Raw genomic sequence first — 14,414 nt, 5'->3', positions numbered from 1 at the left:
ATCTGTCTTCCTATTTTTGGAAAATTTTCCGAGATTTTGATATATCTTTTCCAAAACTATTTTATATTTTTGGTTTCCAGCATGATCACAAGTTTTGCCCATCCTTATGGCATTTTAATTAGGAGATATTGTTTAAAATGTGGCGAGTTTGCTGCCAGATCTACTCATAACCTCCCCAAATGGAAATATTATATTATAAAATGTACTTCCTCTTCATGGATTTATTCTCTATTGGATTTGGACTCACTTGTTACTTCTACTTCTTATCTTAATGATTTGTACTTAATCCGTATTGGTTTTGGTGGGGAACTTGCCAATTTTCTATACCAGAATGTAGAATCCTTGCTATTGTTTATATTTAGGGGGTAGCCATCCTGAGCTCATTACCAGATCCCCTTTATATGCACTATTCATTGAAAGAAAGCTCATTCATCTGTTTCTTTAGTAAAATAATATTTTTGCATTATTTGTGTTTGGTTGCATTTCTACATATCAATGAATTAAGCACAATAAAGGAAATTAAACTCACTATAAATGGTTGATCCATTTTGATTCAATGACGTTACAGGGCCAGCCTCAGTGGCCTAGTGGTTAAATTCATCCTGCTCCACTTTGGTGGCCTGGGTTGAGTACACACTGCAAACCTACACCACTCTGGGTCAGTGGCCATGCTGTGATTGCGGGCCACATAAAATAAGAGGAAGATTGGCAACAGATATTAGCTCATGGCGAAACTTCCTCAGCAAAAACAAATAAATAGTTAAATAAAAATACAATAACATTAGAGGAGCAATGATGTAAGCTAGATTAGTTATGCTTTCTCAATTTGTGAGTTTTTAGTTTGTCAGACAAATAAGAATGTCAACTATTTGTCACATTAGCAGTTGTGTAAAAATTTTCTATTTTCTTCCTTTTTAAAATAATCCTAAGCAAAAACATTTGCTAAATATAAAAGTAAATGTTTCTTTTTTAAGCCAAGAGTGTTTGAAACCTCATGGTATTTATGCATGAATGGGAAGATTTCTACTTTTGAGAATCACCTGAATTTTGACACTACAGAAGTTTCAGCTTCTATTAACCTAAGTCCTTCGCATATCAGGCTATTTTCTCTTAGTTGCACCAAGGCTCCGATATCACCTGTTTGCATCCGAATGAAACCTTAGGTCCCTATAATCCTACCATGACTCTCATTCTAGTTATTCTTCATCACCACCATAAGTGCAAGCCCTCCCCTAACTCCGCCCATAAGCTCTATGCCTTCCCCTGTTCTCACATACTCACGCTGCTCTATGCTCCCTTCACAACGATAATCCCATGCAGTGATGGCTTATTTCTTAATCCTTCCTATTATCTTCTGCAAAAACTCTTAGGACAAAGGCAATTCCACACTTACACCAAATCTTGTTTTATTTTTTATTTTCCTGGGCACAAAAGAAGAGGGTATTTCTGCTTCCTTGATAGTTGTGTTGGAGCCATGTACTGGTTTTTGATGAATGAGATATTGGCTTAAGGGATGCAAACCACTCTCAGGAATAGCTTATGAAAATAAATTTAGTGACCTTCCTCTCCACTCTTCCTGACATGAGGATTCTGGAAGCCATTGAAGGAGTTTCTGATCTCATCTAGGACTTTTTACGATGAAGAAATAAATCTGTGTTGTGTTTGTCCACTGAAATTTTCAGTTTACTTGTTATCATGGCATAGCCCATTTTATACTGATAAATATGTCTCTTTGTATTTTATTGCAAATAAAGACTTGTACATCCTTATCTTATTAAGAATGTTATTTACACTCCCTGTCTTAACTGAAAGAAAGTTCTTTCTTTCAGCAGAATTTGTATTTGTTGCATCTGAAAATTCCATATGTAGATAAAGCTAGTTATGTTAGTTGACACGTTAGTAAGCAAGTTAATTGTTGCTAGTGCCTCTTATTTTTTAGGTGACCTAGAAATATAGATGCTTATGTAGAGTGTCTCAATTTTTAAATGTTGCAAATAATTTAATAGAAAAAAAATTATTGTCCAGAGTCTACTCAACAGAGTCAAGTTTGAACTTCTTTAGTTCTCCTATTCTTCTGCAAAAACTTTTGTCCTGTAAAAGTCCAATCAGCACTTTTATACTCATCCTTTATGATCAGCTATTGTCACAATCATGCCTGAACATTTACTGAAATCTTTGGTAGTAAGAGAACATTCTTCTTCCAATCCAAGTTTATTTCAATCTTAGGTGATTTTAAAATTGTCATAACATGAAATAATTGTCATCAACATGAAATCTATTACATATATACTTCTCAGTGTTAAACATAATCACAAACCACCTCCTCAAGAATATTTGTTTCACTAATTTTCTGAGGAATTAAAAAAATTGCCTTAGATTTTTTTGACATGAGATTCCAATTATTAATTTAGCAAATCAAAAATTTTATATCATAATATCTTATATTCTCAAAGCTCTTTGCAGTAAAATTTGGTTTGATTTTTTTTAATTGGGGTATAATTAACATATAACATTGTATTAATTTTAGCTGTACAACATAGTGACCAATATTTGTATATATTGCAAAATGATCAACATAACAAGTCTAGCTAACACCCATCACCATACTTAGTTACAAAAAAATATTTTGCCTGTGATGACACTTTTAAGCTCGATTCTTTAGTAACTTCCAAATATGCAATAGAGTATTATTAACTATAGTCATCATGCTGTACATTACATCCCATGACTTTATTTTGTTACTGGAAGTTTGTACTTTTTGACCTCCTTCACTCATTTTGCCCACCCTCTAACTCCTGCAACTAGCAGCTACCAATCTCTTCTCTGTATCTATGTGCTTGTTTTGGGTTTTGTTGTTGTTTTAGATTCCACATAAATGTGAGATCATACGGTATTTGTGTTTTTCTGTCTAGCTTATTTTACTTAGCATAATGTTCTCAAGGTCTATCTTGTTGCAAATGTTAAGATTTTCTTCTTTTTCATGTCTAATACTCTATTGTGCATACATATGTCACATTTTCTTCACTAATTCGTCATCAGTGGACACTTAGATTGTTTCCATATCTTGGTTATTGTAAGCAACAGTGCAATGAACACAGATGTGCATATGTATTTTCAAGTTAATGCTTTTGTTTTCTTCGGATAAATACCCAGAAGTGGAGTTGCCAGACCAGACAATAGCTCTTTTTAATTTTTTGAGGAATCTCAATACTGTTTTCCATAGTGGGTGCAACAATTTACATTCCCACCAACAGAACAAGGGTTCCCTTTTCACTACATCCTTGCCTAAATTCATTATTTCTTGTCTTTTTGATAATAGTCTGTCTAACAGGTGTGAGCTGATATCTCATTGTGGTTTTCATTTGCATTTCCCCAGTGATTAGTGATGTTGACACCTTTACACGTACCTGTTGCCCATTTGTATGTCTTCTTTAGAAAAATGACTTTCACATCCTCTGCCAATTTTATAATTGGATTGTGGTTTGTTTTTGTTTTTTTGCTATTTCTTTGTATAAGTTCTTTATATATTTTTGTCATTAAGCCTATGACTTGCAAAGGTGTTCTCCCATTTTGTAGGTTGCCTTTGCATTTTGTTGATAGTTTTCCAATGCTATGCAGGAGCTCTTTAGTTTGATGTAGTCATACTTGTTTACTTTTGCTTTTGTTGGCTTTGTTTTTGGTGTCAAATCCAAAAAAATACACATATTTTGAATGTGAATTATTAATTACAATATCAGATGAAATTCTTATTTTGCCAGGGCTCTCGTGCAAAATTAGGGAATGATTAGAAAAGAACAGGGTTCTGAGGCATGGAATGGGGACGAGTGGCAGGATTTGATGTGGTGCCTGAATCCGCACACCAACACTTCTCCCTGCCCGGAAAAGTCAGCTCCTCCTGCCCTGTTTGATGAGGCTGCTCTTCCCATGCTTAGAAATGCATAAGGCCTCTCCTTCAAAGAGGAGGATGGTTTTCCTCAGTCACACACCCTAAGTGCCCTTTCTTCCTCCTCAATTCACCTGCTCCCCACATTAGTTTTAGTCAGATGAACATAAATTCTGAAAGAGTTCTACCAAGGAGAAAATCATGTCATTAAAGATTTGGAGGAATTACCAATATGAACATGCTTTTCAGAAGTTCTGCCCTCATTGTGCTGACTTGATCACATAATAGTACTCTTACACTGTTTACTTACTGATTGGTTGAGTGACGCTTGGACTAACAGTGACTTATGCTAAATAAAGATGTAGGGAGGAGTCTAATGACATGAGAAATTGGAGTGTGGAAGTGGATTTATCATGCACAACCTGCCCACTCATTCACAGACCATGTAACCTAAAAGGGCCAAGAATTTGTTGTTTATAGAGGCTCTAGGGGTTATACTGAGGAAGTGAAACATCAGGAGCCAAGAATATTGGTTGGAATTAATGTACTTGAAATGAGCTTTTAATTTTTATAATATTTTAAGGATTATAAGTAGTGGGCCATAACTATCACACAAGAGGTGGGGAAAGCTATCAGGGTGAGTAGTAAGAGCAATGCAGTAGTAAAGAGGCCAAACACCAAAGAAATTTTCCAACCCAGAAAGTCTTTCCTTCTTGATTAATATAACAAAATTCTATCAATTCTCATAAAAGAGGCCAAAATTGAGCCACCCTGAATGTCATTGCCCTTACTTACTTCCCTGGTTGAGTCAGTTCATTGATTCAATGCCACTTTCAAAAAGGAAAGGCTAGGTGCTCTCTACAGTAAGAACATAAGCATGTCCTCTGCATATTCTTCCTAACTTTCTTCAAACGGACCTGTGTTCCTTCCATTGAGTAATCAGTCAAGGAAACTATCCAGACTATTTTTAATGTAATTAACTTTGGCTTTGTCAGGTAAATAAATGGAGCACTAAATCAAGTTCTCCTTGGTAGAACGTCACATTACCCTAAAATTATTTCCTAATTCATGAGAGTGGAGTTGGGATTTATGTTCTCAGTAGCTGATGGTATCTCCACATTAGCTTTCTGACCCTAAAGAAACTAGCAACTATGCTGATAGAGAGGGCTATGTGGAAGCCCCAGGTCTCCCCATTTTCAATAAAAGAGTCATAGATACTTTTGTGTCTTTGGGGAGGCTCATGGAGATTAACATTACTTCCAAGATTTGAAAGATTCAGAAGGAAATTTCTATCACATGCCCATTTAACTCTACAATATGACAGGTGCAGAGTGACAGAGAATTGTAGGTTTAACGAAGTAGTGACTAATATCCTAGCTCCTGATCTAGATATAGTCTTATTAGAATATGCCAGTGGAACCATTAGCATGGTGATCCCCAACTGGTAAATGCTACTTTAAAAGTTTCCAAATACAACGTGTCATACTTAAAAATTCCCACACACAAAATATATACACACATATAAATATACATGCACACATGCATACATGCGTATATATATAGACATATATAATCTTAATAAAACAAAATGAGTGTAACCAGAATCCAATTTAAGAATAAAATGTCATAGGAACCACTGCAGCGTCCCGTATGCTTTTCTCCCATGACCCTCGTCTCTCCCTATGAGAGTGAATAACTATCCTGCAATTTCTTTCTTTTTCTAAATTAATTAACTTATTAATTAATTTATTTATTTGTGAGGAAGATTAGCCCTGAGCTAGCAGTTGCCGCCAATTCTCCTCTTTTTGCTGAGGAAAACCAGCCCTGAGCTAACATCCATGCCCATCTTCCTCTACTTTGTATGTGGGATGCCTACCACAGCATGGCCTGACAAGTGGTGCGTAGGTCCACACCCAGGATCCCAACTGGCAAACCCCTGGCTGCCAAAGCAGAATGTGTGAACTTAACTGCCGTGCCACCCGGCAGGCCTCTATCCTGCAATTTCTGTTAACCCTTCCCTTGATTGTCTTTTATAAGTTTACCAGCTAAGTGTCCATTCCTGTTTTGAACTAATATAAGTGGAATCACACTGCAGTATTCTTAAATAAAGTTTAGTTTTTGAAACTTTGATTTGGGTGGCTTAATATGCTTTTTTTTTTTACTTTCTTGGTATTTATTTTATGAACAAAATACGTTCTTCTCTTCCTTCCTTTTGTCTATTTTCCTTCTGTCCTTTCACATTGAACAACAATGTGAAAACAACAAACAACATTTTCCAAACAACATTGGAGTTATTAACGGTTTTATGCTGTATTTAAGCAGAGCTGCTAAGCATATTTTTATATGTGGTGCAAACTATCTGTGTGCAAAATTTATGTAGGTTTCTGGTAAAGAACTGCTGGACTAAAGAGTATCCATATCTGCAATTGTATTGATAATTTAGTGTTTATACCAGTTTTCACATTAACTGGGAGCTAAGAGGGCTCTTTGGTCCACATCTCTGCTACTACTTGGTATATCAGATTTTACAAATTTTTTCTTGAATGTATGAAATTATATCTAAGTGTAGATTTGATATGCATTTCCATGATTGCTAATGAAGTTAAGCACGCTTTCTTTGGTTTTCAAATGTTTTGTTTTCCGTTTTCTGAAAAATCAGTATGTGACTTTAGCCTATTCCTTTCATTTGCTTTTATTTTACTTATTGATATATACAGTTTTTTCTATATTTAAAATACTAACACTTTTATTTTTTGTTTAGATCATTGTGTAACTTAAATTTCTTTATCTTTATAATGTCTTTTAATTCAATCATACTAAAATTAAGTATGTCTATTTACTTTTTTGGTGACTTTTAAAGAAAAATCCTCTCCTAAGTCTTGCATTTATATACTCAAAACTAACTTTTTATCACCTGTGTACCAGCTACTGTTTTGGGTCATGTTTTGCCCTCATAGTTTTTGTGTAACAATTATTCTGTAGTGATTTGTGTACTCACAAACTCACTGGATATTATGTTGGTTGACTCTGTTGATAATGTCATGCTAATAGGACCTGGTGAATGGAAAATAGAAGATGCCTTGCAAATTCATTTGTGTACCATATCGTAGGAGAAGAACCTATGGAAACAAACTGTCACCTCAGTAACATTTCTGATAATCTAGTTGCCTTGGGGTGAGTAGGCTAGTCCACAAACTCTAGTGGAATTTTTATAATGTTCCAGAATGTCATCTTTACTGTGCTGAAGATTATTTCATTTTACTCCTGAAGCATCAAAAAATAGTTCAAAAGATTTATATGCCATATTTATATAGAGGAAAGGACATGGCTTGCCATGATATCTGTATTTTCACACTGATGGGTTCTCCAAGGTTTCATTTTCTTGGCACACTGCATGATGAGATATATCTGTCCTGTCACACGAACACAAAATTGTAGAATTATTGACTTTTATCCCTGTACTGAACCAAATATTGGTACTAACACACAAGGCAATAATTTTGCTACTTTGCCCTCTTCCTTTCCCGGACAGTGAATTTTGGTAATTCCATAGGATGTCTCTGCATATAACTGTACCCAGAGATAAAAATTAATAGTAAATGACTGCAGCCTAATTTGGCAATGTCAAAATGTGCTTGTGTCTTGCAGAAATAATGATTTGATTCACTCTATTTGGTCACAACAACATGCTGAGTTTCTTGATAAGAAAAAGCATTGAAGAAGACAGAAGTTATTAATGTAAGCTATTACCTCAGATCTATTTGCAAAATAAGTATGGTACCTCCTACATGTATTTTTTACATGGCTTTGCCATATAGGTATTTACATGTTTTAATTTTCTCCCTCCATTCACTTCATTATTATATACATGATGTGTTCATGGTAACTTTATTATTTTGTCTGTATGTCGCACAATGTTGAGTTAGAGTTATCTCAGAACCAAAGATGCAATTAACATCACTCAGAGATTCCAGATTTGGATCTGGATGAAATGAAAGGTGATATATTGGAATGGCTCCTTCTTTGAAGGGAGTGACATGAGGAAAAATGTTGCATTGTATTAGTGTTAACATTGTTTGTGTGTAAATATGAAGGGAAGGATGTATACAAATGGTGTTTTGTCAGTGTGGTGGACTGGCATGGATCTTTATTAGCATACTTATTTATTCATTTATTTTATTTGTATTTCACTTAAACACTTTTCCTTTAAGTGGGACTGCCTTCTGATATAGAAAAGTATGTGTGTATGTATACACATGTGTATCCAAAAGAAAAGCACGTAATACGTAACATATAGATTTGCCAATGGAAATTCCATATATGTATATATGTATATATATAGCATTTTTATGTATGGTGTATACAAATATATGTTTATGTATATACAAACATGTACTCTAGTTTTTTGCAGCACTGATTTTAAATTTTTTATTGAGGTAACACTGATTTATAAAATTGTATAAATTTCAGATATACATCATATTTCACCCTCTGTATAGACTATATTGTGTTCCCCACCAAAAGTCTAGTTGCCATCCATTGCCATACACATGTGCCCCTTTACCCCTTTTGCAACCCTTCCTTGTAACCAGCAATTTGTTCTCTGTATCTATGTGTTTGTTTCTTTATCTTACACATATGAGTGGAATCATAAGGTATTTGTCTTTCTCTGTCTGATTTATTTCACTTAGCAAAATACCCTCAATTTCATCCAAGTTGTCATTAATGGCAAGATTTCCTCTATTTTTATGGCTAAGTAGTATTTCATCGCATGTATATACCATATATTCTTTATCCATTCATCTATTGATGGGCACTTAGGTTGTTTCCCAGTCTGGGCTGTTGTGGATAATTGCTGCAATGAACGTAGGGGCGCAGCACTAATTTTGATAGGCAAAAATTGGAAATTATTCAAATGCCTATCAAAAGTTGAATTAAAAATAAATTATGTTATATTCACACAGTGGATTGCTGTATAGCAATGAGAATGTATGATCTGAAACTCCATGTAAAAATGGCCTATGAACTTTTAGATTTATACACGTTTAGATTCAAAATAAAAACTCAAATATCTATTAAATATCTAGATCCGTGTCTCTCAACTGTCATTTGGCCATGTCTGGAGAAATTGTTTATGTCACAGGTACTGACGTCTAGTGCCTGGAGGTCAGGGATGCTGCTAAACATCTCACAAAGCACAGCAAGCTCCCGCAAGACTTGTCTTGCCAAAAATATCAATGGTTCTGAGGTTGAGAAACCCTGATCTGGATAAAAATGTAAGCAAAGATTTGTAACGCCATAACAATAGAAATTGCAAAACATTTTTGAGAGATATCTAAAAGTTGCTGAAGAAATGGAGGATTATAATGTGCTCATGGGTTAAAAGGCTCAATATTTTAAAGATTTTAATTCTCAAATTGTTTATAGATTCGATGCAATTATAAATAAAATGCCAGGATTTTATTCTGTAGATATGGACATATGGATCCTAACGTGTATATTGAAATGGATTGGGACCCCCAAATAGCCAAGATAATCTTGAAGAAATAAAAACTAGAAGATTCACAATACCAGATATCAAAAGTGATGATGAAAGTTTTCTCTACACCCAAGTTACCAGGTTTTACTTTGATAATATTTTAGTATTTTGAGATTTTTCTCCTTTATTTAAATATTTACTTCATCTGGAATTAATTTTACTTTAGATTTTAAATAAGGATATTATTACATTCTACATAATTAGAGAGTATAGTGGTAATTACTTCGTCAACTGAAACGGTGTTTAGGAAATCGGTTTAAGGTCCCAACTGCTTTGTTTTCTCTACTTATAATCTGATTATTAAGGTCTAGCATTATTACATATGATCAAATAAAATTAGCTGCAAAATTTATATTTTAAAATACAATCAATTTAGTTCAATGTTTTAGTTTTTATAATTAGCCTTTTTTTGTTTGTTTTCTTTAAAATATATTTACCTAAATCAATGTCATAAATACTACCATAGTTATATCTACAATACAGCATAAAAAATGTTTGGAAATTTAAATGTTTTAAACCCTCTTTAAAAGAGAGAGTACTGTTGAGATGGACAGTGCAAGCAGGTGATGACCATTTATGGATTCTGGACAACTTCAAGTTGAGAGTAAGTAGTTGTGAGTCTATCTGTGTCACTGGTCATAAAAAAAGCGTAACTGACTCCTCCTTTCCTCTTAGTTATATGTATTAGTTCCAGAAAGACATCAATTCTTCTCAGGAGGGTTCAAATAACAAACACGTGGGAAAATATATGCATGATTACTAAAAACCTTTCATTAGTCTTTTCCTGTAGTTTTTCTGCTCCTCAAGGGACCTGAAGACTCAAGAGTAATCCTATCTCTGGAGACACTAAATCAAGTCAGGCTCCTACCCATCCAGCCATGTTAGTTTCCATTCCCTGTACTTCAACTAGTTGGGTCCCTGTGTAGATATGAACCACTCTTTCTCACCAAGGAATCATAGGTGTGTCTGTCCTTTGGATAATAACTTGCAAACGACAGCCTCATCATAGCATGTAAAAAGTGAAAAATTTAGGGGAAATAAACCAGATGAGTTACACTACTGAAATGAATCACATACGGTAAGGTGAATTCTAAGAAAGGTAGATTTCTCTTATTTCCCTCTGCTTTCCTCCTTAAATATCCACTCAGTGTTAAGATATTTGGCAATTGTTAGCCTTCTTTCTAAATTTGGTTATCTAGTCTCTCTCCTTCCATATATACATACAATTAGTAATTGAGGGCCTACAAATGGGAACTAAGTTGCTACAGCATGGACAAACAAATCAAACATTGGCACCTTTGACTGAATCTCCTGACTTAAGTCTCAGGTTACCTTGTAATTCACCTGATGAAAAATTTCATATTTCATCTAATCTGAATGTGAGATTATTCTGGTGATGAGATCACACTAATACAGGAGAAATTTCAAAGATACATTTGCTACATTTCTTGAGTTTTGATATTCATGTAGGTGATTAGGATAATCCTGTCTCTGCTATTTATTCTCTTATTTGAAAAATATAGTTTTAATACAGCTTAAGCCACATTGCCTTGAGATAGGATAAATTTTGTCTGGGCTTTGCTAAGAGCAGAGATCCTCATTTGTCTCATATTGGTCAGCCAGTTTCAGAGTCTTCTCTCATAGAAGAATTAATAACAATCCAGAACTCAATAGTATTTTAGATTAAATCAATAACGTCATTTCTGCCTCACTTTTCACTGTATGGAATTCCAACTTTTCTTGACATAGAGCCAATATAGGTCCTTTCCTCTTGCATTGGTCCCATTGTTCCAGTCTCAGGTAGTAGGCTTTAAATAAGAACCATATACTTGATGAAATTGTCTTCTCTTATGAGGGAATTGCCTGGATTTATGAGTAAGAGGAATAGAAGATGGGGGAGGGATATTTTCTCTAACAAAGCCGATATTAGAAAATATTTAGATATCTATGATTGAAGGATGTATATTAGAAAACCAGCCCCTACACAATCGGTTGTGGTTCGGAGAACAAATGTGAACTTTATATTCTTAGAGCCTCATAAAGGATGTTTTAGTGTAAGAGAAGTGTGAGGCTAGCAGTGTAAAAGGCTTTGCATATTCTGAATCATACGGGAGATTGCAGTTATCCTATTATGGAGTTGATGTTCTAGCTTGCTCTGATTGAAGCTAAAGAAGTCTCTTTATAAGCAGGTGGTGGTGGTACTGAGGCATTAGTACCAGTACCAATACCAGAGATGATTCTTCCTCAAAGATCTAACTTTGAAATTGAGAAGTCTCTATAGCACAAAGAGACTTTTATTTTTATTATTTATTGTCAATCTCTCTCTGTCTCTCTCTGTCTCTCTCTCTCTCTCTCTCTATATATGGCAATTCTATAATATAAGGAACAGAGTTACATGATTCACTATCTTTTTTTTTGCTCCATTTTTTTTTTTTTGAGGAAGACTAGCCCTGAGCTAACTACTGCCAGTCCTCCTCATTTTGCTGAGGAAGCCTGGCCCTGAGCTAACATCCGTGCCCGTCTTCCTCTACTTTATATGTGGGACGCCTACCACAGTATGGCTTACCAAGCAGTGCCATGTCCGCACCCGGGATGCAAACCGGCGAACTCCGGGCCGCTGAAAAGCTGAACGTGCAAACTTAACCACTGCACCACCGGGCCGGCCCCCTGATTCACTATCATTTATGGAGCAGTTATTACATGTCAGGCACTGTATTAAGTACTTTACCTGCAGTATCTCACTTAATATTTACAACTTCTTAGTTAGGTAGATGTTATTACTGCCAAATTGTATATGAGGACACAAGAGAAAGATTTAGGCTTACTGTAGACTTTTGAAATGCTCACTGCTAGCAACAATTAAATTCTTGATTCTTTACATTTCCCAATAACTTTTGGAGAGAAAACAGAGTTTAAAAGAGTTCCCAAGATTCCTTCCCCCTGGTGTATGCTCCTTGTTAAATAGCCTCCCTTAGAGTGAAGGTGGGACCTGTGAATATGGTGGGATATGACTCTCTCACTTACATTACGTTGCATTTCCTTTTTGCCCAGCAAACTGGAGAGAGATTCTCCTGCTGGCTTGGAAGAAGGAAGCTGCAATGTTGCCAGATGGTCAGGTGTTTAGGACATAAGGGTGACTTCAGATGCTCCCTGGCAACAGCCACCAAGAAAACAGGGACTTGAGTCCTAAAGCTGCAAGGAAATGTATTTTGCCAAAAGCCTTAATAAACTTGGAAGAGGATTCTGAGCCTCAGATGAGATTACAGACCCACCTGAGACCTTGATTTTATCTTGAAGAGACTGAGCAAAGGACCCAACTGACCTGACTGAAAAGATTGCGCGATAGTAAAATTGAATTGCTTTACGCTGCTAAATGTAAAGTAATTTATGGTATCAGTAGAAATCAGTAGAAATTAATGCCATGGATTTCTCCTACTTCTTTTTGCATATATCTGTGTTTGCCTCTATTTTGTGTGTGTATATGAGACATAGAGAGAGGCAGATGATGAAATCATGCCATCACCTTTATAAAAGAAGCTTTGCAGTAAGCAAAGTTGAGCATAACTCCAGAATTATCTGCCATGGATGATGCAGTTGCTACGCAGAGAATGGGTTCTCCCTTTTTACATAAATCCTGAATGTTCTTTATATTCCCACAGGGAGAGGTACCAAAAGTGTGGAGAAACGACAAACGTGAGCCTCATGACAACATTCATCCTCATGGGCTTTCCCCATGCACCTGCACTGGACACCCCTCTCTTTGGAATCTTCTTGGTGATTTACTTACTCACCGTGGTGGGGAACCTCCTCATCCTACTGGTGATCAGTATGGATTCCCACCTCCACACCCCCATGTACTACTTCCTGGCCAATCTGTCCTTCATTGACATGTGGTTCTCCACAGTCACTGTGCCCAAAATGCTGATGACCTTGGTCTCCCCAGGCGGCAAGACTATCTCCTTCCACAGCTGTATGGCCCAGCTCTACTCCTTCCACTTCCTGGGGATCACCGAGTGTTTCCTCTACACAGTCATGTCCTATGACCGCTACCTGGCCATCAGTTACCCACTCAGGTACAGCAGCATGATGAGTGGGAGAATGTGTGCCCTGCTGGCCACAACCACGTGGCTAACCCGTTCTCTGCACTCTGCTGTCCAGACCATACTGACGTTCCGTTTGCCCTACTGTGGGCCCCAACAGATCCAGCATTACATTTGTGATGCACCAGCCATCCTCAAACTTGCCTGTGCAGACACTTCTGCCATTGAGATGGTGATCTTTTTCAATATCGGGGTAGTGGCCTCCAGCTGCTTTCTCCTGATAGTGCTGTCGTATGTGTCCATTGTCTGTTCCATCTTTAAGATCCGCACCTCAGAAGGGAGACACAGAGCCTTTCAGACCTGCACCTCCCACTGCATTGTTGTCCTTTGTTTCTTTGGCCCTGGTGTTTTCATTTACCTGAGGCCAGGCTCCAAGAATGCTGTGGATGGAGTTGTGACCATTTTCTACACTGTGCTGACACCCCTTCTAAACCCTGTGGTGTACACCCTGAGGAACAAAGAAGTGAAGAAAGCTCTGTTGAAGCTGAAAGACAAAGTAACATATTCTCAGAGTAAATAAACATTTGATGTAGATATGTGCAGTCTTAAAAAAACTGGCAATGTAGTTTAATCATCCACAAGTAATTTATTTCATGTATCATTCTCAATGTGAAGCGTATCCAAAACTACCTACTCAGGAATATTTGTTTCACAGCTTTTTCTGAAGAGTTTAAAAAAATCACAATTTTTTTTTTTTACAGTGAACATGCTTAAATTTTGATCTATCAACTCATTTCTCTGATAGATTTATTTGACCTTTTTTACAGGTTTTTTTGCACATAATTGACATAAAACATTGTTTCTACCTTTTTAAATTAATATTCTGATTGGGTCTCAGATAAGGATTGAGTTATTCATATACCTAAGTTGATAATATGCCTTTTCTTGTTAC

General features: G+C 36.1%; 1 protein-coding gene across 1 annotated transcript; it reads left to right on the top strand.

Annotated features, from left to right (window-relative positions):
- Window positions 1–13,010: 13,010 nt before the first annotated feature.
- Window positions 13,011–14,042, top strand: OR10G9L (olfactory receptor family 10 subfamily G member 9L). Its single transcript, XM_001501724.3, has one exon. The coding sequence runs from the start codon at window positions 13,011–13,013 to the stop codon at window positions 14,040–14,042; it is 1,032 nt and encodes a 343-aa protein (XP_001501774.3).
- Window positions 14,043–14,414: the final 372 nt, after the last annotated feature.

Source organism: Equus caballus, chromosome 7, assembly GCF_041296265.1.
Source record: "Equus caballus isolate H_3958 breed thoroughbred chromosome 7, TB-T2T, whole genome shotgun sequence".
NCBI classification, from domain to species: Eukaryota; Metazoa; Chordata; class Mammalia; order Perissodactyla; family Equidae; genus Equus; species Equus caballus.
Note: the sequence above shows the minus strand (reverse complement) of the source record. Positions and strands in the feature narration are given on the sequence as shown.

Excerpts from the sequence above, each read along its gene's own strand:
- OR10G9L (XM_001501724.3), top strand. The coding sequence starts at position 13,011 with ATGCAGTTGCTACGCAGAGAATGGGTTCTCCCTTTTTACATAAATCCT.